Source organism: the organism of the source record quoted next, unplaced genomic scaffold (genome assembly GCF_019419815.1).
Source record: "Pyrus x bretschneideri cultivar Hongxiangsu unplaced genomic scaffold, Pyrus_bretschneideri_v1 Contig15, whole genome shotgun sequence".
NCBI lineage: Eukaryota > Viridiplantae > Streptophyta > Magnoliopsida > Rosales > Rosaceae > Pyrus > Pyrus x bretschneideri.
In genome coordinates, this window is record NW_025999446.1 from 69,182 (window position 1) to 92,101 (window position 22,920).

The 22,920-nt window shown below is 35.6% G+C and overlaps 2 protein-coding genes across 2 annotated transcripts; one reads left to right on the forward strand and one right to left on the reverse strand.

Moving 5' to 3' along the window:
• The first annotated feature begins 5,065 nt into the window (after positions 1 to 5,065).
• On the forward strand, positions 5,066 to 7,015 carry LOC103945266 (U-box domain-containing protein 4). The gene is given in 3 exon segments (XM_009355813.3): positions 5,066 to 5,705; positions 5,708 to 6,228; positions 6,640 to 7,015. Coding segments are annotated over 3 exon segments (1,056 nt in total). The 5' UTR covers positions 5,066 to 5,248; the 3' UTR covers positions 6,718 to 7,015.
• A 7,747-nt stretch (positions 7,016 to 14,762) lies between these two features.
• LOC103945267 (strigolactone esterase RMS3-like) lies at positions 14,763 to 16,097 on the reverse strand. Its single transcript, XM_018646973.2, has 2 exons — positions 15,659 to 16,097; positions 14,763 to 15,546 (listed from the first exon to the last, which is right to left on the reverse strand). The coding sequence occupies exons 1-2, from the start codon at positions 16,030 to 16,032 to the stop codon at positions 15,117 to 15,119; spliced, it is 804 nt and encodes a 267-aa protein (XP_018502489.1). The 5' UTR covers positions 16,033 to 16,097; the 3' UTR covers positions 14,763 to 15,116.
• Between the last annotated feature and the right edge of the window lie 6,823 nt (positions 16,098 to 22,920).

Below are 22,920 nucleotides of genomic sequence, written 5' to 3' on the forward strand. Positions count from 1 at the left end.
TAACGGGTTGACCTGAAACCTATTATTTCGCATCATTTTCGTGTCATACTTATTATCTTAACGGGTACTCGAATAATGACCTAACTTGTTAACAAGTTCTTAACTAGTTATTTGATAAGACCCAACATGTTAACAAGTTGATCCGAAGCTTATTATTTTTAATCGTTTCATATCAAACTAGCAATTATGTGAGAAACTGTTAAGCCTATCAAATATTAACCATATTTAAATGAGAGATTTCTATACTATATTGTCACGGGAGCAAAATACCTAATAAAATACCTGAAAATAACCAATGTAGGATAAGAATCAGCGAGTCAAACTAGAGTACAGAGTTTTATTAACTCGAATAGGAAAATTTTCTAAATCCGCCGTCGCTTGGTTGCATGTTTTTTTATTTTTTATTTTTTTTATTTTTTTATTTTTTATATTTGGGTCATAAGCAGGGAGCATGTATTTAATTAGAAGAGGATCCTCTCTTGAGCTCAGGATGAGGATTTTTCTGACTAGCCCATTTGGGCCGTTCAAACTTAATCTAATGATTGCAATTATTATAACTTTTAAAGGGTCATCCTGTTTGGAGCTGTTGGATTAAATTTGAACAATCCAGATGGGCAGGTCAGGAGAATCCTCATCCTGAGCTCAGGAGAGGATCCTCATTGTATTTAATTTTAGGAAAACTAATGAAAAGGACTTGAAAACTTTGAGTTTTAATGATAATGACAAAATAAATGGTAAAGTGAATAGTACCAGGATTGACTTTTTAATATAAAAATATGATTTTTCGTTAAAGTAAATAGTACTGTAAGTTTTTCGTTAAAACTCTATTTAATTTTCCAATGATTCACCATTTAACTTTTCACGTGTGATTTTATATCTGAACCAGAAGAAAAGACAAACAAACATAACAAGGGCTTCAAGAGTTTGGGGACCATTTTTCCTCTGCATAGAAAAAGAGCCCATGAGGATGGGACTTGAAGCCCATGAGTTGAAATTAATTTTTCACTATTAACCCACTTAAATTTCCAATATTATTTTATTTTAATTTTCATTTCACTTATACAACATCACTTCTTTGACGTGATCTGATTACGTATCCGGTATCTCCCAATTAATTAGAGTCCAACTGTCACATGAAATGAGAAATGCTGCAACTTAGTACTAAGATTCGTGATATTTTTTTTCATTTGTAAGTTAGAGATTTTAGATTTAATTCTCATTAAAAGTGAATTTGAACTACATTATTACTAAGGCTTATCTTACTATCCAACTCCCTTAATGTAAATAATATAGTTTGTTAAAAAAAATGAGAATGTTAAGAGACTCGTTCAAAAGTGAAGCTTTCCGTGTATAATTTATCACCTCAAGTTTTGGTACAATATTCTATATATTAAAAGTTGATACGTAAATTAATATTAAACTGTGAGATGATAAAAAATTCATAAAAGCTCTCCCTTTTAAGAGAAACCCTTAACATTTCTCTATTAAAATCCCTAATTAATTAAGCTCTCCAAATTGCCAACTTACGCACATGAATGTGACGCTAAAATTAAAAAAGTAATCATATACAACTTTTGGGGTTTATTTAGTTTAGTCCAATCGCCAATCCCAAATCTTTCAAACATAAATAAATATTTGGGCAAATCGCAGACCACGTCCAACTCTAGCATTATCCGGTGAAGTATCTTACCAGACTTTTCTTCAGTATTATTTTTGGTTTGTTTATATTGTCAATGGTGATTGATTCTAAAATTTTGATTGATTCCACTTCGTGACGTATTTGTTACGTTAAATATTTAATGGATAATATTTGAGTCTTCACTAGTACGAATAGTATATCTTATTCAATATTATCGCGTCTCCGGTAGTAAGTAGTGACATATGTACTATTGATTTCTTTAAAACAAATAGATAAGTGTTATTGGTACTTTAAAATTTTCATTCTACATTCCTATTTTTCTTTCTTAATATAGAAAGTTTGGAATGTAGAATGAGATTTTTGGAGTGCTTATAAAAATTCCCAACAAATATCGTATTATTAATTTGATGCATATTTTATAGGGAATCTTAATTAAACACTTCCGATACTGTTAACTTCTAACGAAAATGACATTTTTACCTTGAAAAATCACTTCTGGTACTATTCACTTACACCTTTATTTTGTCATTTTTGTTAGTTTTCCTTCTTCTTTTTTTTTATAATAAAAATTTTAGCCAAAATGGTATCTAACATTGACATAACTCCTTACTTTGGTCCATGAGAGAGATTTAAAATCGATAAAAATGGTTCATGAGTTAGTCCACAAACAATCATGTTGGTCATTATGTAAAAAAACTCTGTCAAATACAGACCAAAGTGACTAAAAGACCCCCAATTTAATAATCAATGGATTAAATGATTTGATAAAAATTAAGAGGATATTTGTCATTTAATTCCTATTTAATAGGGACTTTTCACGTAATGACCAAAATAATTAACGGTGGACAAACTCATAGACCAAACCTATTGATTTTAAAACTTAGGAATCAAAATACAAAATTATAACAATCTCAATGATTATTATGGCCGAATAAGCCTTTATTATGTTCTAGAGCATGAAATGAACTAAACCATGAGGAATTGAATGTGGAGCAAAAGATTAGCCAAGTATCTCCTTAATCAGGTTTTTGTCGAGTCATTATAAAATAAAATAAAAAATACATATGTTGTATTATTATTGATTCATGTGACAAGATGATTTACAAATTTTGCAAAATGCTAAATTGTTATCTTGGTCTTTGATATTTATTTTTTGCCAATAAATAAAATATAAATAAATTTGCCCCAACCGGCTAAAAGGCAGGCCTAACCCCATCACCTGTACAGACGCAAATACTGGACCAAACCATGTGCAGCCCATCAAATTCTTCTGTTCACGTGCTACGTGGCACACAACCAGCATGCAAACGTAGGAAAACGCAAAACATACCTTATTGTACGGGGGGAATGAAATATTCCAGTTTCTCTTTTGCTATTTTTTGCTGGGCTGAAAATATTCCATACCATTATAAGGTTTGGAGTCCCAATCAGGGAAAAATGAACGAGAGGCTTTGAGTTAATTTTTTTAGACTTTTCAGTTAAAATAGTCACTTAAATTGGCATAATTCTTAACTTTCATCTATAAAATTCAAAATCGATATAATTGGTTTCTGAGTTTATCCACTGTCAATCACCTTAGTTTTTTCGTGAAAAATCACTGTTAAATAAAAAAAAAATGATTAAAGTACCTTCACTTTTTGTCAAATTATTTTGGCTCATGATTTATTAAATTGAGAATATTTTTGTCATTTTATTCTTATTTAAAAGGGATTTTTTCATGGAATGACCAAATTGATTGATGGTGGACAAACTCCATGACCACTTCTATCAAGTTCAAATCTCAATATCCAAAGTGATGATTTATGTTAATCTGAAAGACCATTTTGACTAAAAAAAAAATCTTTTTATATTTATTACAATCGACATACTATACTAATCTCTACTAACAAGAGTGGGAGATTGAAATTGGTATATATTGGGTTGATGCTCTAATTATCAGGACAATGAATTGCTTGTTTAAGTTCAACTTGGTATATATTGAGAGTTTGAACCAGAAATGCAATGGGTTGGAATCAATTTTAAAATGTATCAATAGGTAATTATTTACTATTAACGATTTACGTATAAGAGCATTAATCAAGTCAAAGATACGCATACCAAAGACATTTTAGGATGTCACAAACTTTCGTACCATTATCTAAAAACAATAAACCTAATAAATATCGGTAAGAAAAATGCGAGGGAGATTATTTTTTACTCTATATTTTGTGAACCATGTGATTTACAGTTGATTGTGAGATTATTTCCCACCATCAACTGTTACATCATGTGGATTATAAAATATAGTCTAAAACCTAATTTTCCTAGATTTTTTTTTAAATATTTATTAGGTTAATTGCTTATAGCTAATGATATGAAAGTGCATGACATATTAAATTGTCTCTCTTGCATCACCCTCTATTTACAATTATGTTCGACGGAATAACGGAACACATTAGTACCATATGGAAAAATTAAGAATAATATTAGCTAAAATAATTTTTCAGATCACATTTATAAATTGATGATGTAACTTTTTTTTTTTTTTTTGAACGAATGATATTATCTACATTAAGGAAGAGGAAGTGGATTTAGCCTCACAATAGGACTAACAATAATGTGGTTCAAATTCGCATTCGGTAAGAATCGAACCTAAACTATCTTTAGTTACAAGTAAAGAGAAATATCATTAGACTATGGTGATGTAACTATGTTATATGATTTACAAAATGTAATCTAAAATAATGTTATGGTGTGACATACTATGCCATTTCCTATTTTATTTCATTAGAAAGAGATTCTCTCTGAATCTCTTCCACCTAAATCCTCAAATCAAGTGGTCCAATGATGCAGCGAGATGATAAACAATAGGATCCTCACGTTCACCCTTAAAGATTCATCTGGAATCCACCAGAAAATGAGAGAATTCTGAAAGATTATTTTGATTAATATGGAATACAAAGAAGATGCCCTTAAGCAACACTTACATTGCCTATTTATTCTATTTGTGATATACCAGATTAATTGCACATATTGAATACTATTAATCATAGTGGATAACTCATGACCTCTTGGTCTTCTCCTGGCGCCTATCAAGCTGTGCTTCAAATTCCTCTGCTAAACGTTCTACGTCATTCAAATCCTTGAAATTTGATCTAATGGTTAAAATTATTATAACTTTTAAAATAATCTCATATTTTTAACCATTAAATTAAATTTTAAAGATCTATATCACTTAATCCACGTACTTAGGATGATCTCTTCCTATTTCATTTGTTAAGACCAAGCTTGGAAAACTTTCATCGAAGAGCGAACCTTCCATGCACGCGTTAAAAGCGACCCTTCGAACGTGTTCGCCTCGCCCCCAACTCCGACTGCTAGTTCTCAATAAAGGCGCACGTGTCAGCGAGACCCCAAAGGCCTTCCTCGGTTCCTCCACGTCTTACCCTTCACATCCTTGTTTTATATCTTCGCCTCCATCTCCTCCTTACTTCTCAAAAACCAGAGCCCCCAACCCACGAAATCCGAATCAAACCCGAAACTTCGCCAAATAACAAATTTCGCCGATTCAGACTAGTTTTTCGGTGACGATTTGATGTGTTGAGGCCTGAGAATTTCGGAATTTCAGATATGGCGATGGAAAATCCCCCGAATTTCAAATACATGGGGAGGAACTTCAGTGATATGAGTAACGGCGACAACTCTTCTGCTTTTAGCGAGTGTAACAGCGACCGATCCGAAGAGTTTCCGACGACGTCGTCTCAGAGCCGGCGGCTTCTGATTGCCTGCGCTTCCGACAACTCCGACGATCTGATTCAACAGCTCGTGGCCGTCCTCGAAGACGGTTCGATTGAGGAGCAGAAGCAGGCGGCGATGGAGATCAGGCTCCTCGCCAAGAACAAGTCCGAAAATCGGCTCAAAATCGCCCGAAACGGCGCGATTAAGCCGTTGATTTCGCTCCTATCGTCGACCGATCTCCAGCTCCAGGAGTACGGTGTCACCGCGATACTCAACCTTTCGCTGTGCGACGAGAACAAGGACCTCATCGCTTCGTCGGGAGCGATCAAGCCGCTTGTCCGGTCGCTCAAGACGGGACCGCTACGGCGAAAGAGAACGCCGCCTGCGCTCTGCTCCGCCTCTCGCAAATCGAAGAGAACAAAGTCGCAATTGGACGGTCGGGTGCGATTCCGCTGCTGGTGAACCTTCTGGAGTGCGGTGGTTTTCGTGGGAAGAAGGACGCGTCGACGGCTCTGTACTCGCTCTGCTCAGTCAAAGAGAACAAGATTAGAGCCGTCAAGTCGGGAATCATGAAGCCGCTGGTGGAATTGATGTCGGACTTCGGTTCGAACATGGTGGACAAGTCGGCGTACGTGCTGAGCGTCCTCGTAACGGTATCGGAGGCCCGCGCTGCGTTGGTGGAGGAAGGCGGGATTCCGGTGCTGGTGGAGATCATAGAGGTGGGGTCGCAGCGGCAGAAGGAGATATCGGTTGCGATTTTGTTGCAGATTTGCGAGCACAGTGAAGTCCACCGTAATATGGTGGCCCGCGAAGGAGCGATTCCTCCCCTCGTCGCTTTGTCTCAGTCCGGCACCAATCGCGCCAAGCAAAAGGTGAGCATTTTCCGGCACCAAAAAAAACAATCAACATTTTCCTTCCTTTTTTTTTCTCGGGGCCAATCGGTCCGTGGGCAACAACCCCCGAGTCCCTCGCTGACGTCGCATGGGCTTTTTGAAAATATTCCCCAATTTAATGGGTTTTTCTGTCTTGCGGCGTGGGCCACGTGGCATATTCTTTTTCCGATTTATACTTCTTCGCTCAAAAATAAAATGCAAAATCCAACTTCCCCTTCCCCCACAATGATGTTGATAATTTATGCCATTAGACCATGGGTAGGATCGTCATTTCGTGGTTGATTATTTCTCAGCCACTAAATTATTTTGTCGTTTTTATTATATTTTAAATAATTGGGTGATGGTTGAGTGGTTTTTTTATTGTCGTTTTGTGTGTCTTTATGGGGACAGGCGGAGACATTGACAGAGCTTCTCCGGCAACCGAGATCCGGCAACTTCGCTGCACGAGCGCCCGACGTGTCATTATAATTCGCCTCCACGTCAACACCGTGGGCCCACCACCTCGCGGATCTCCCCGGTGTAACAATGCCGGTTGCCATGTAAGATGTAATCAAAGAGTAAAAAAGAGAGAAGAAAAAACAATACCAGAAAAAAAAAAAAAAAGGAAGAAAAAAATCGAAAACTTGTAAATATCCGTGTTACGAGAGGATTTGTAAGGCTTGTGATAAAAGTATTGAATTGAGCTGAGTTTGGTTTGCCTTTTTGGAGCTTATCTTTCTTTGTATCAAAAAAAATTGAAAGAAATGTGTCTCTTGGCCTACCACTAGTGACCAGTGTGATTCTCAACAGTGCATTTAGTGTGTTATTTTATCGGTTAATATGGCAAATGTGGGAGTTGAGGAGGGAGAAAACAATATAGGAATGAAAAGTATGTTCTACTTCCCACTAAACAAAGCAAAACGAACGCTCTTTAGCAGTTGTCTTTTTCCTTTCATTGTCAGTGAAACGTTTTAGGTTCAATTATCATGAATGGTAATTTGTTCAGTTGTCAGTGAATCATTTTAAGTTCGATTATCATGAATGGTAATTTGTTATTAAATTATTATGGAGGACTTGTAATTGATAACAGAAAGAAATCTTAAAGAAAGAGATATAGATCAAGAACTTTAGAGAGAGAGAAAGTGAGAATGATATTCTTTTCTTTCTATTCGACTCTAAAGTGACTAACATAAACTATCGGATCAATGGCATCTATCACATTCCTATAGAAACTAACTTATAATTTGTTATACAATTATCATCCCCCAAAAGCTCATACAGGCTTTACCAAGCATGAGATTGGAGCAATGACAGTCAAATTGAGGTGAACACAAGTCTTTGGTTAGAATATCAGCATATTGCTCATACGAAGAAGCTGAAGTTGTAAAAATCCTAGTTGCACCTTTCTCTAACAAAATGACAATCTACTTCAATGTGTTTAGCTTTTGAGTGCAACACATGATTGGTAGTTAAACCGTAGCAGATATATTATCACAGTGTAAAACTAGTGACAGAAGAGTGAAAATCGTAAATCTACAAGTAGTTGAGTAATCCAAACCAATTATGCAGTTGCAGTAGCCATAACTCGATATTCCGCTTCAGGAAATTATCTAGAAACAGTATGTTGTTTCTTTGATGCCCAAGAAGTCAGACTAGACCCCAGCATAACAACAAAACCTATAGTAGAACGCCAATCGTTGTGACTTAACTCAAACATTGTACAGAGTAGTTTCATATTTCCTTTTATTGTATTAAAAAGAAAAAAAAAAGGAATAAAAAAGCGATGATTAATCGAGTGGAGAGGATAAAGGCAGTATGAACTCTCGAAGGGTCGCTGGTGGGAGTGGGATATTGCTTTAAGAAATCAACTAATCAAGTGTTTTTTAGTGTTTGATTTTTTTTTTAAACCACGAGCTTCGCGTGCATGAGAACGACCATGAGGAAATGAAAGTTATGTCCCAACTGTCGTTAGGAAACCACACTGGCACTGCCCAAATGTTTGGGTTTTGTCCACCTTGGTCCTCGAGACTTTATTTTCTTCCAAGTTTTTTTTTTTGGTTGAATATTTTCTTCCAAGTTAGGCCTTCAACTTTTACATGTTTGTACAAGTAGTTACTTATGTTGAAATGTTGAAAGATGCGGATATGTGGCGGGGATTCTGACCACTCGAACAAAGTTGCTCATTAACATTTGCAACGGACTTGTTGCCACCACTTCTAGCGATTGGATGTCATTCATGTTTTGCAAACTCAATTTAAAGACATTATTTGCATTCGCCACATTCCACTTATATTTTTGTTACGCTAATGTCACTTTGGAACAATCTTCTTTACAAATGATTTGGGTTTCGATTGTTTTTTTATTTTTGCAAAAAGAAAAATCAAGTCTCCGGGTAAGATCCAATCTCAAAGCGAAAGGGCTTGCAAAGGGGGCAACATATTTTTGTTAAGAATAATGTTTAACTAATTAAGGATGAGTAAGAACTCGTACTCAAAACTCTTCGTGTTCAAATTACAAAGTTTTATACTTATGATCAGAACCGTTCATATTATGAATCACTTTATAAAGATCATACATGCAAAAAATAAATTAAGACTAAAGGCCGTTTAGTCGATCTATTGTAGCAAATACATAGACGGTTCATAATGTTTTTACTATTTTCATTCATCTGTTTATATACAGTTCGATGACTACACGACCTTATTTTAGTTTATCTTTTGCAGAGGCGATATTTATGGAGTAATTTATAATATGAACAATCTGATCATAAAAAAAAAGTTCTATATATGATTTGGCAACGAACAGTTTGGAATAGGAACTCTACTCATTATTTGAGTAACCAACGATTATTTTTTTCTTAAACATGATCTCTTCAACGTGCTTGACACGTGACCGCTTTTGTCATATATTTAAGAACCAAAATGGGAATCAAAGAGTTGAGGGGCAAGTTTGCAAGAAACCTCTTTATTTATCCTAAAGTTGAGGGATGCAAAGTGTAATTTGACCTACAATTAACCTTTAATTTCGGAGCTTATTAAAATGCAATCCAAGTGCTCGCCACGTGTGCGAGTTTCTGTTAATATAGCGGTTGGTCGTTTGGTCCCATCACATGGGTCTCAGTTATGGGTCCCATTCACGACGGTTAAGTGCTAACAGCTTTGAGAAAATTAGGGTTAACTTTTGAATTATTGACACGTTGCTTGGAATATGGATATTAATTAAAGGTTTCGTGATTTTCCATTTCTTAATTTCTACTTTAGGTGCTTGACAAATAGATTGAAATTTGAGAGATAATTGAGCCGGGCTTCTAGGGTTAGGGTTTGTGAGATTCATATGCACCATGCAGTCCCCATCGCATTCGCTTGCATGTCACGATCCATGTTACAAGTTTATAGATAGTTTTTTCTTTTCTTTTCTTTTTCAAAATAATAGATTGTTATTTCAACAATTACTAGATGATTTGTCAAGAAACGATAGCGATATATCATCAATTTGAAGAAAAGTTAACTACACGAATATACAATAATTATTATATGTTGTTTGGTCTTTTAAATATGAGGCGGACCTGTGGCGTCATTTTTTTTTTCTACTCAACTTTTGACACATGTATTTTGTAAGGCTCACTACGTAATATATTTTAAGGATCCAAACCGATATCTTGTATAATATCATTCATAAATCATTCTTATAAAAAAAATAGACAAATCCAAAATCATTAAGACATTTATTTGTAGTGAAGAAAATAGATGAATACAATTCTACAAAAAAACCCTAAACTCTTAATTAAAGGATTATATGGTTTCAGATTTGAGTGATTTTTGGTACATGATATTTGAGGAATGACCCAAAAGATAGACAGTTTGCATCGTTAAAATATATTACGGGATGGGCACTATAAAAACGAGTGTAAAAATTATGCCAAAAAAAAAATGATGTCATAAATCGGCACCATAAATTTGTGTGTATATATAGGATCAAGAGACAAACATTTTGACAAATATTTTAACACTTCTTTGTAGCTTTAGATTTTATAACATTCAACGGTCTTGATTAAGAGAGATATGAAAACTTTTATCCATTAAATGACTTGGATGATGACGTGGAATAGAACTAACAATTAAAACAAAATAACTAAGAGGATTTTTTTTAATTAAAAAAGTAAATTAATTAATTGAAAAAAAAAACCCGAAGAAGGAACGAAAATGGCATGTTTGGATGCAAGTGTAGAAGCACGACCATCCCAATTGCTTCATCCAACCTCAACACTTTGACTTCCTATCACTCACACCGTCAAACTCAGCGATGTTAAAGCAACAGGTAGCAATTTCAGGTTCAAGAAGAATGTTTTGAGATTGCAAATAAGGGGAAAATGACATTATGTTTTTGCATCAAACTCTAACTCTAGACCCAGATGAAAATTCGATCAAATATAAATCATGCGGGGTTGAAACCAATGATGCTGCCAAATGCTTGCCTATGCTAGTGCTAACCATTTTTAGTCCTTTTTCTTATGTTTTGGTTTCTTGATCAATTCTAATGTTGATTAGGGTTTAAGGTTTGATTTTAATAAAAAGATCAAATGGTAGCTTATAATAGTTTTGTTTCAATCGAATCAAGAAGCATGTGGTGATATTTGCGGAATTTTCTCTCCCTTCTCATGCTCTCTTTGCCTGATTTTTATTTTTTATTTTTGTTATAATTAGGGTTCATTGTTCGATAAAAGGAAAGAAGAGTTTTCATCTAGAAGTTGCAGATCTCATTGGCAAAGAGGGAGATGGATGTTTCATGTTTTTGTTTTTCTGGTTTTTAACCTGGATATTTCAAAGTTTGATTGTTATTTGATATATCTTTTTAACTTAAAGTAGTGTTTTCCTTATTAGTTATAATCCACATCATGATCCAAGTCATTTAATGTTTAAAAGTCTCCAAATTCCTCTTAATCAAGACCGTTAGATGTTATAAGATCTAAATGCTACAAAGAAGTGTAAAAATATTTGTCAAAATCTTTGTCCCTTGATCCTAAGTGTTATATGTGAATCAATATTTGTGTATGAAAATTTGAAGTACCAACTACCAGCTAGTCAAATTAATCATAAGGATTTCAGAAGGAATATGTTATATCTAACGTATTAGAACCCATCAATCGACTTTTGAGACAGATGAGAGTCATTCTGAACAAATTAAGTTCCTACTTCTGTTAAAAAAATAATTGAAAAATGAACCAATAATAATAGGGGTAGTAAATTTCTTACTTCTCATTTTTCTTCTTATGCACTTCTTTTATTTATGTATATCAACTGATTCTCTTTTTTAATTAGTTAACTCCGCAGATTATAAAGAAGAGAATTTTAACGAAAAGCTCATAGTACTGTTCACTTTAACGAAAGACTACATTTTTACACTAAAAAGTCAATCATAATACCATTCACTTTACTCTTTATTTTGTCCTTATAGTTAAAACTCAAAGTTTTCAAGCTATTTTAATTAGTTTTCCTTATAAAGAATGATCACGAAGGGACAAAGGGGAAGTGCAAAAATCATTTCACGAATCAAAAACCTCTTCTCACCCGTTGGTGTTGACATCAACTCTGTGTGTATTTTCTTTCTCTATCCCTTTTAGGTCATTTCTCTCAAGTCATGTCTATTTAATTTGACTTGTAGACACGAAAAATACCAAGATAGAGAGGAAAGAGAACAAAAGAAGATCAACACGGAATAAGAAGACCAGGCAGTCGAGAAAGGGGATGTCGTTGGTGAAGGAGAGGCGTTGTTGGTGATGCATGCATGCAAGTTATTGATCTTCAATTTATCGAAAATATTTTTGGAATCTAAAAGAAGATGAACAAACAATGCATGCAAGTTATTGATCTTCAATTTATTGAAAATATTTTGGTGTCCAAAAGAAGATGAACAAACAATACGATAGACTACCCGAAACTAGTAAAAGATTGCACAAATAGTAAATTATGTCCATGCTTCAATAGAAACACTGTTGTTGAAGCGAAGAGTGTAAAGTTCCACATCCAAAAATCTGGCGAATTTGAATTATTGATTTTTCGTATAAGGCTCTCTATACCTATCGAACTACACATGTGATTAAGATTAAAATAAATATTAATGTTGATTAGTAGCAAGTCGTTAGATTCACTTTGAAATCTTAACAACTTGGAGACGTAATGTTTAGATTTTTTATGTTGAGGTATTCATTTATCGTCGGCAACTTTCTTAAATTCGGACAAAAGGCCAATTCTAACTTATGTCCTAACCTTTCTTGATGTATCCAATTTTAGTCAACCCACTTGATTATATGTACCTACTTTTGGTGAAGGTTTGAAACATAGAAGAAATTATTAATTTTGTCGGGAACATGACTCGGTTCACTATAAGTTTACAACACCAGTGATTAGATATTTGAAAGAAAAAAAAATTCTACCAATTGTATTATGACATTTGATGTACCGAGCACATTGAAAACTTGATCTAAAACATGAGCTCAAAGAGAAGCCAACTTGTCCCATTACATCACCATTTGTTTGCCCATTCGTTTCCTTGTGACAACGAAGCTTTCACATCACTTCACTGAGTCGTCCATCTCTATGCAGCCTAACTAATCATAAATTCCAATTTCGTTTACATACCAAAAAATAATTATGTTGGACCAACATTTTGAGAAAATTGGGAGTGACGTTCCTTTTTTTTTTTTTTCCGGTGGTTTATCTGTTTGCACCAATGGGTTCATGGGTGGCTCGAAACTGACCAGGTCTTGCTCGAGTCATCCGGGGGTGTAACGATATAGACCCTCTACTTTGCTATTTCTACCCAACCACTTTTGGCACCCAATTTTGACCACACAAAAGCTCCAGCTTATAAGATCATAATTAACTTGTGTTTTATTCAGTTTTCGACAAGTTGTTATGTATTAGTAGATGTTAATCATGATTAGTAGGTTAATTAGTTGACTTTGGTTCCTCCTCTAAGCTTCCCATCAACTTTGCACACACAAGTTACATCCTTCAATTGTCAAATGCTTAATCAAATTTGATGTGCGGGGGTAAAGAAAAAGAAAAAAAAGCTTGGTTAAAGCCATGAAATATTTTTAAATTTTGGGCAGGCGACCATCTAATTTTCTGATAATATTTTATGTTGTAATAGTTTCAGATACAAAGTCATCTTATTTTTATTGACAAATAAAAAAAATGGTTTTTTTTTTTTTTTTTTTTTAACAAACGATATTATCTACACTAACGGAGAGGGTGTGATTTTAGTCTCACAATGAGTTAGCAATAATGTGGTTCAAATTCGTCTTTGACGAAAATCAAACCTAAGACCTCTCACTTACAAGTATAGAGGAGTACTACTAGATTGTAGTACTAAGTGACCTGAACAAAATGGTGTTACATATTAAGTAATTGAAAATCAGTTTTTTTATATGCACACCAACAATTTTCATTACTGAAATATATTGGTTAGATTAATTCCTTGTATTGACCCTTTTTTTGGGTCGTGCTGTCACATACTCATTTTTACTTCTCAGACACCCTTCTCAATTTTCGATCGTCTGATTGGTTGACTTGAAGGAGATCATTGTCGAATCCCAAATGACCCCAAAATGAAATGGGAACTAATTTTCACACATCCTTTTGAGCTTATCACACAACCCCTCTTATTTAAAATCATTAAGGGAATAAATCAAATGAAGCAATCATTGAAAGTACGTGAGATGCTAAAAAGAATGTGTATCTATCGTTTTCTAATGAAAAAAGAAAAGAAAAAATAATTAGTTGTGTGGAGACTTCGGTAAAACGGTAAACCCAACAGGCTAACGCAACAATTAGAAGGCTTTCACAACCACAGCCCATGGACTGGGTTAATTTGTCTGTGGAAAGTCCAAGACTGGGCTACACATGAAGAATTACAAATAAAAGCCCAAAAGAAAAAACTAGTCTAAGAATATTAACAGGGCATGAACAAGATAATATTTTGATACAAGAAATATTGGGAGAGATGAATTTGGAACATCGAGTGTAAGAATGAATGATCTTAAGACGCTAAGTTACAAGTACCCCGCAATGAAATTGTGTTCTTTCTTCCCATTATTAGCTTCATTGGAATAAATTTTGTATATAAAGAACAAATAAGCGCAATTCGGTACAGATCATATCATCTTCTTTATAGCTCCATTCAATCTTGTAAGGACCTGATTCACATATAGTGGAGTTGCTGGTCAGTTGATTCGTGTTTACGAGGAAAAAAATAATGGGGGCGGATAACCTTACTCGTAATCTCTAGTCATCATGTATAATTTAGATAGATTGATCTAATTACTTATTGTATCAATATTTCACTTGTACTTGTTTCTTCTTATACAAATGAAACTAGGGAAATGAGAAATCTTTGGAATTTCAAGTGCATAACCACTTCAGCTCCAAATTTCTTTCGCAAATTGTTCATTTCAATTATGTTAACATCTTTCCGTTAACCAATCATATTCCTCAAAACGAAACACAATCATATTTTGGAACAAAGAGAATATATTTTAAAAAGTGAAAAGGAAAAAAGTGGATATAAGAAGTCGAGTACAATTGCAGAATTAAAGCAAAGATTCCAACGCAAAGAAGAAAAATCGTGAAGCACAAGAACAATGGAAGAAGAAAAAGAGGATTATTGGGCCATTGCCAACTGACAAAAGAAGGCTACGTCATCACGTGACATTCACGTGGAGATTCTTATCCTTCCGAAACTAGTTTCGCAGCTTTCGCACCAAAAGGACTAATGTCCACAGGTATTGGACCACGTGTCGCCATCTCCATGCTTATTGCTTGATTACCTCCCTCGCTTGACCCCGCCTCGCAGGCTCTCAGCTAGTCCTCCCCTCCGGCGGGCCCCACCTACGACGCAAGGGCGTGGCGAAGCTTCCGAGCCAGCAAACCCGGGGCGCTCAGATGGGGCAAGTGCCCTTCCGTCTCCAGAATCACCACCGTGTTCCGACCACCCAGGTGATCCCTCAGGTAGTTCGCCACCGACGCCGGCACGGACACGTCCTTCGCCGTCTGGATTATCCAGCACGGCACTCGGACCAGCCCCAAAACTCCCCTCAAATCGCTGTTGAACACGGCTCGAGACACGAAAAGCGAGATGTCGGGTCGCATGTTGAACAGGGTGCGGCTGAATTCTCGGACCGCTGTCGGGACGTCGGCCCCAACGGCCAGCGGCGCGAAGCCTTGGACCCATGCCTCGTAATTGGCCTCCATTGCCGAAAACACCTTCTCAATCTCCTCCTGCTCGAATCCTCCATGGTAATCTCGATCGTTCAGAAACCTAAATACAAAATTAAATAATTGGGTTCTTTAATTCGGATAAAAATCGAATTGGGTAATTATTAATTTGAAGAAATTTCTAGCTTTTGAGAAAGTGTGGCTTTTAATTTTACCTCGGGGAAGCGCCGATGAGTACGAGCTTGGAGAAGAGTTCGGGGCGGCGGATGGAAGCGAGGATGCCGATCATGGCAGAGACGGAGTGGCCAACATAGGCGCAGCGGTTGACGCCGAGGGCGTCGAGAATGTTGAGGAGGTCGTCGACGTAGGCGTCGAGGGTGGTGTAGCGGCGGAAGTCGAAGTAGTCCGGGTTGACGCTGCCGGCGCAGACGAGGTCGTAGAGAATGACGCGGTAGTATGGCGTGAAGTACTGAAGAACGCGCTGCCAGGCCGACTGGTCGGTGCCGAAGCCATGGGCGAAGACGACGTACTTATCGCCGGAGCCAACGACGCGGACGTTGAGAGCGTCGAGGATGGTGGTGCTGACCATGTTTGACTTTTAAATTTTTGGGGGAGGATTGAAGTCAATGGGAATTAGGTGGAGAGTGGCGAGTGGATTGTGGAGGAGTGTTGTGGTATTTATATTGGTAAGAGAGTATCAAAATCTTTGTTATGGAGGGAAGAAGATTGGCAGCATTTTGTTGGTTTGGGTGAGAATTGTGATGGAGATTGTGACAGGTTTGTTTTTGTGTGCAGTGGAGCTTTGCGTTTTATGCAGGAGTGACTGGTGAGCATATATTGTTTTAGGACAAAAGATTTCTATCATGTGTAATAAGGCTTGGAGTGTGATGGTTCTCCCACTTAGTTGGCTTTAAAGAGGTGGCTCGTGTGATTTAGACGAGAGAAATCGGTTAAGGTGGTTTGGCTATAGAGATTTCGGTTAGAAGATGCGATCACGAGACGGGGGCTCAAGTTAAAAGGGATAGAGGAAGACCTAAGAATACTTGAAGCTAACAGAATAGTTGGCAAACAGAGTGCAGTGGCGTTCTAGGATTTATATAACAAACGCTACTTAGTGGGCTAAAGTTTGGTTGTTGTTGTTTGTAATGAATATTTTTAAGTCAGAAAAAACGAATCACGTGGTGGCATCGTTGGAAGTCTCAAAAACACGAAACACCTCACTCTTTCAACTTTACGGTCTCTCACTCTTTTGTGGGTTAAATTATATGGCACATGGTCCGTTCATTCTGACTTAAAATTTTCATGTAGCACAAGAGAAATAGGAAATATCAAACCTGAAAAGAAAAAACATAAATGTGGACGGATGGCAAATTTGAAAATCACATTGTCATGAGCAGAAGCGAGAATATATAATTATGTGCGTATCTCACTCGTCAAAAGATGAAAATATACAATAATGTGAATTCTATAACGTAAACACCAAATTACACTAATATTGATTTTGAGTAGAGAAAAAAGGTAATTACCAACTAAGTTGTATGTTTAGCATGGTATTTTGTGGATAATTTCTCGCAAATATGTGTGTAGTTCAACAAAAACCAAAAGCCAACTATAATCATGAATGATATGACTCTTGATCATGTAGCAAAGGCATGCTTGTCTCTGGATAACAATTTGACATGTACCAGACCTCAAGCAACTAATCCAATTGGTAGTATTAGTTTATTCTAATCGGGGATTATCCTCATGGTGGACTTCTGATTAGAACTTGAGTTATTGGGTAATGATAAGTTTCATATGGATATTGTTGGTCAAAAGTAAACGTGAAATTAGCTAAAATGATGAAAACACAAATTTCAGTCACTGAAATAATTACTTTTTGAAATTTTGTCGAAATGTCATCAAAATCTAATTGATAACCTCATTAATATTCGATCAATATGCCGTTGTTATTTAATTTTGATTATTTTAACAAATCCTCATTTCGGCCAATTTTCCAAAGTACATCGCTTACCTACACCACACTAGCATTTTTCTATGTGGTCCAGCTTTCTGGTAGCAAAAGGTGTGAGAAAAATATGTCACAACTTGCAGAAAGAAAATTCATATGTTTTTACAGGCTTTATGGCATTGGCATATATGGCGACATCCTGATAGAGATGGCATTTTGCTCATGCACTCGAAACACAAACCTACATTTCAGAAAAGATCAATAAAAAAATATAGGGTCGTTTGACAATTATACCGCAGTGCAATGGCGAAAAAAAATTATGTTTATGCACCATGATGCGAGTTTTTTCTACCAATCTTCCTCTTCTTAACAAGTAACAATTTAACTCATTAGCGTCAATGGCAAAGGCAGCATGGGTCATTGGTTGTATGTGACATCAACAACTTAAAAAACTCCATATATATTTGTGTATTGTATTTGACCCTATGAACAGTTGGGACCAACTAAATTACAAACTTCTCCTTCTACTTCTTCTATTTGTTTTTTACCATCCTTGTCTTTCCTTTCTTTCTTCTTGTGTGCAACTCTATTGTGCACACCAAATACTTGATAAATGCCTCAGTTGACAAGCATTATCAGTTTTCAACATTACTCCATAGTTGTCCGATTGCCACCTTCAACAATCATTAAAGTTGTTTGCATATGTTAGCAAGAAAGTCTACCATGTGCTCAACAAAATGCTCCAAGCCTCCAATAAAGTTCTTTTTTGTTAAAATCGTGACACCATTATTAAAAATTCTTGATTCCGCCACAAACTAGCTAGCGTTATTCTTTGTCAGAAAAAAAAAAAATTCGAGTCATATATTAATCCATACGTAACAAAAAGGCTCTAAAGTTGTTCCAACATAGAGACTTGCCTGGCAAGCATTAATTACCCAAGTTATAGGATAAGTACAGGGAATGACAGAGTCGTGTGTACTTCTACGGAGCTCAACATCTAATTAACAAGCTTAATCATGTGCCGATCGAAGTCTTCGTCGTGTGCCACATGGCGCTTCTGTTACCCTAGATCTATTGAATGCATGCCCTAGCATAGTACAATTACTGACAGCTGAAGTGACGTACGGACACCATGCACGATAACGATGCATCGGTGGAGGACTCCTAGGTGTGAAACACATTTGTTCGTGCACGAGTTTCGCTAGGAAGGGTGCTTGGTTCGAGCACACAACTTTCTGAAGAGTTGGCATTTTGGTTGTTGTCGGCCTTCTGCTTGTCGGAATGCTGCAAGAGAAGGATACAGTTAGTTCTGAAATGTGTCTTTGTAGGCTTTAGGTGTAGACCTTGAGGCTCACAATCAAAACTAATTGAGTGCAAGGGCGTGCCACTGCCATTTCTGTATGACAAACGTAGAACAAGTGTATTTAAGCCGATTATTTGCACCCCAAGTTATTTTGACTTCTTGTTATCAAAGGATTGTGGTGGATGGGTTAAGTCTACATGAAATTCTTTTCTATGTCTTGAGACCAAGGACTTTTAGTTCGTTATCTTGTATGCTTAAAGGGTGAAGGTCCAGATCTGATTAAGTCATCAGTTTAATGTATTTCAATCTTCCTATGATGATAAAACCATTAAATGAACCATATCTGAGAACTGATGAGGCTTTGAGTCATGAAAAGACTAGAAACAACTTGAATATAAACTGGGGAATGCATTATAACACCAAATCTATTAATTGAAAGACAAAAGGAAGAGAGTCGAGCAAGATTTCACCTTGTCGGGCAAGGTGGGTCTTTTCTCTTGGCAGTTATGAAAGGATTGTATGTTACAGGGGATGACTGGAAAAGAGTTTATACATGGGAGATCGATACTACAACATTTAGAAAAAGGTAGCAGAGCTTTTACCTAGACAAAGGATGTCTTTCTAAGGAAATCTAAAGCTAAAAGGGTGCAGAGTTTGGATAAAGCACGGTCTTCTAGGTATTTGCTTAACTGAGAGGCAAGTTGTATATTTGTTTGTTTGATTGGTTGAGTGTCCTTGTCTTTGGGCTCTCTTCCTCCTTTTATTAACGAATTAGCCCGACTACTTGTAGCTTTGTTCTTGCCCGAAAGCAATTGAAGGGTAGTGACTCATCAATATTTTACTTGTATTGCCACTGAAAAGTACTTATGAGCTGAAAGTAGGTTGATTTCCATCAATTCACTTCTCTCGTAAGAACCTAGCATTAGCATTAATGGGGGAGCGCCAATTGGTCTTGAGATGGATAGTCTGAGCTTGGTGTTGAGCTCCGAGTAAAACCTCTTCTTATTGAACTCTTTTGAGCTTTCTCTCTTCTAAGCCCAAAGTTAAATATTAACCCAAACAACATTAACTAAATTCTGGATTAGAAGGGAAGATGTGCACATGAAACGGGCCTATCCGGACTGAAGTGTCTGTAACTAGCTAGGCAAGTATCACGCCTTGAGAATGACTCATGCATCAAGTTCATAGTTAATGTGATGTTTTGATGTAATAATGTAATGTTATCTGTAAGCTTTTTTTGCATGACGTTAGATTGTTAGGTAGGAACTTCTCGCGATGGTGAATTTATTTCATGCAAGTTGCTATTCAATGTTGTTGGTGATCACATGAATTATAACTAAAATAATTCTATCAACATACATTGTGGATATTACTTAGAGTCTTCCGACTCATCTTAGGAATACGAATAATGATTTTCACACGTCTATTTTTATGAGATACTGTAGATAGTACCAGAACTTTCACTTCTATCCTGCCATATGGATGAGATTGTCATGAGTGTCATGAGTGTCATGAGTCATCTGAAGCAAAGCCAGCGTCCTAGAACAATGGATGATGAACTAGTTTGATGTAGTTATATAGGGCTGGTTACAGAAGAATATGATTCAATGGGGGGTAGCCTTCAACATAAAGAAAATAATACCATATTGAATGAGAAATGTGGTCCTTCTTTTTCACGTTGCCGCATCCAAAGTCTCCTCGGACTTGATTCGAGATATGAAGTTTGGTTATGGCAAAGATCGAATGGTTAAAAAGAAATCACATATGATATTTGATCCATTGCAAGAAATAGAGAAATAACAAAAGTTGTGGATGCTATAGAGACACATGGCCAATAGGGATATTTATTATTTACTACGTGTCTAGCTCACTAGATATGTTGAATCGGGCATGTGTGTTTTATTATTTTTATACATTTATCGTGTGTCAGAAAACTGAACTATAAGTGTCAATTGTGTCGTAATCTCTATTTATCTACATATATAAATGTTAATATGTAGTAATATTAAAATTTTGCCTAAAAGCTAGTACCGGTAAACATCGAAATGGCGTGTAACTTGTTAAAACTATAACATCTTCTTCTTATTTGAGAATTTCATAGGATTCAAAGTCCTATATTTATATATATAATTTAAGTGCGTAGTTGAAGTAAAATACATAAAATCCGGTAAGAAGATGAAAAAGATCAATTACGGGAATTAAAGAGAAATTTTAGGTGACATATGATGCAGCTAATTAGCTTATCTAACTATCTATATGTATAGCCTAAGAAATAAAGTAGGGTTCCATCAATTGGATGAAGGCATGTTAGCTAGAAAGTTTTGCAGGTAAAGATATAAAAAAATTTGGGTCCCAACTCCTTTTTTTTTTTTTTTGTTTTTTTTTTTGGGTAAACGTCCCCCACTCCTTTGATACTTGACAATACAATGTTAATGATAGGAAGAGAGAGAGCAATGGAAAAAGAGAAGTGAGTACATATATGATGTATTTGTCAATTTGTTTACGATTCTGAATAGAGCTGTGAATTTTCTCTCTAACTTTAATTTTTGTCGATTATCCTCTTGAACTTTTATAATTAACTAATTTTCTCATAAACTTTAATTTTAGCTGATTATCTTTCTGAACTTATATAAATAGCCAATCTTTCTTTTGGCATTAGATTTTAAACCTTTCATCCATCCAATTTTTTCATCTTTTTTGCCCTTATACAGTTGTCATATGTTGTATGCGTGACCAAGATGAATATAAAAATGGCCGCATGATGCACGATGAACGAATTTGATTGGAGAATCTCCGGAATCCTCACAAAGAGAATCCGACAAGGATCCTCTCTCATACTAGTTGTACGTGCAATATCTTTGGGGAAGGTCAAGTTTCTCGGCTTGAGATTGGTGGTGACGAGTCATAAAGCTTATCATCTTATCTAGTTCACTTTATAGGCCTTTCTTTTCTATTCTCTACTTTGTTATATGTAGAATCTTCATGGTATTCTTGACTTGTCCATTCTTAATTAGAAAGGGATACCCTATGCAAGCACATGTACTTTACTTATTAATACTATAGCCTAAAATATAAACTCGTCACTCACCCACTCTGGTCATAACCAATACTTTTTCCTATATTCATACCTAAGAGTGGATTTATTTAATGCCAAGAATCGAACAATCTCTTTATAAGACTAGATTCACCCATCTAGTAGTTGAAGAAGGTTGAGAGTACGAGTGTTTTTCTAAGATTTATACAGTCGACTCCACTTAGTGGGAGAAGCTTTGTTGTTGTTGTTGTTGTTGTACCAAAAACCAACAATCATTTTTGGTTGTTCTCCTCCGTTGCAAACCTGTTTCATCCAGATTCACCGACTTCACTCAAAGTTCACTAAAACTTGCCCACCAACAAAAAAAATTGGCCAAAAACACCACACCAAGCTTATATACATAAAAATTTGAATTCTTCACTGCTTACATTGTTTAGCTAAAAGTATATTACTATTTTGGCTATGAATTATTTCATTTTAGTCAGAAATCAATCGATATCTTTCTTAAGCTATCTTATATTCTTAGGCCATCAAAACTCAAAATTCAATGACGTTTATGTCAAGGGAATAGCCACTCATATCATTCATCGAAGTTGTAAGTTTTTGTTAAAGAAAATTATTATTATCTATCTCTACTAATTAATGAAAACATTTTTGTCAACCAAAAAAGAGTAAAAAGACAAATTAGTTTTCTATCACACAAAAAAACTGTTGGGCAATAATGTAATTTCACATGTTCAAATTTTACTGTTTTTATTTAAGTCTCACTTACAGGTGATGTTAAAATACCTTCAATATTAAAATTAAAAAAAAAAAAAAAAGCCATAAACAAAAACCTCCCATGTTCTCTCTCTCTCTCTCTCCCCCCTTCTCATTTTCTAAAAAAAATGTGTTCATACACATAAAGTGTGTAGGCAAATGTTAGTAATATTATTAAGAAAACCCTCTTTATCAACTTTTTTCCCTTTTTTTTCCTATTTTGCCCTCACTTTTGATACACAATATTTACATTTGGAGGGCAAAATAGTAATTTTGTATCTTTTGAGAAAATGAAAATCATATCCTTATTTTCCATACCCTCACTTTTGATACACAATATTTACATAAGATAAAAAATATGCACTTATTAAGAGAAATTGCCCACCATCATTTTTTCATACAGGTAAGTGAAATCATGATGTTTTTTGAA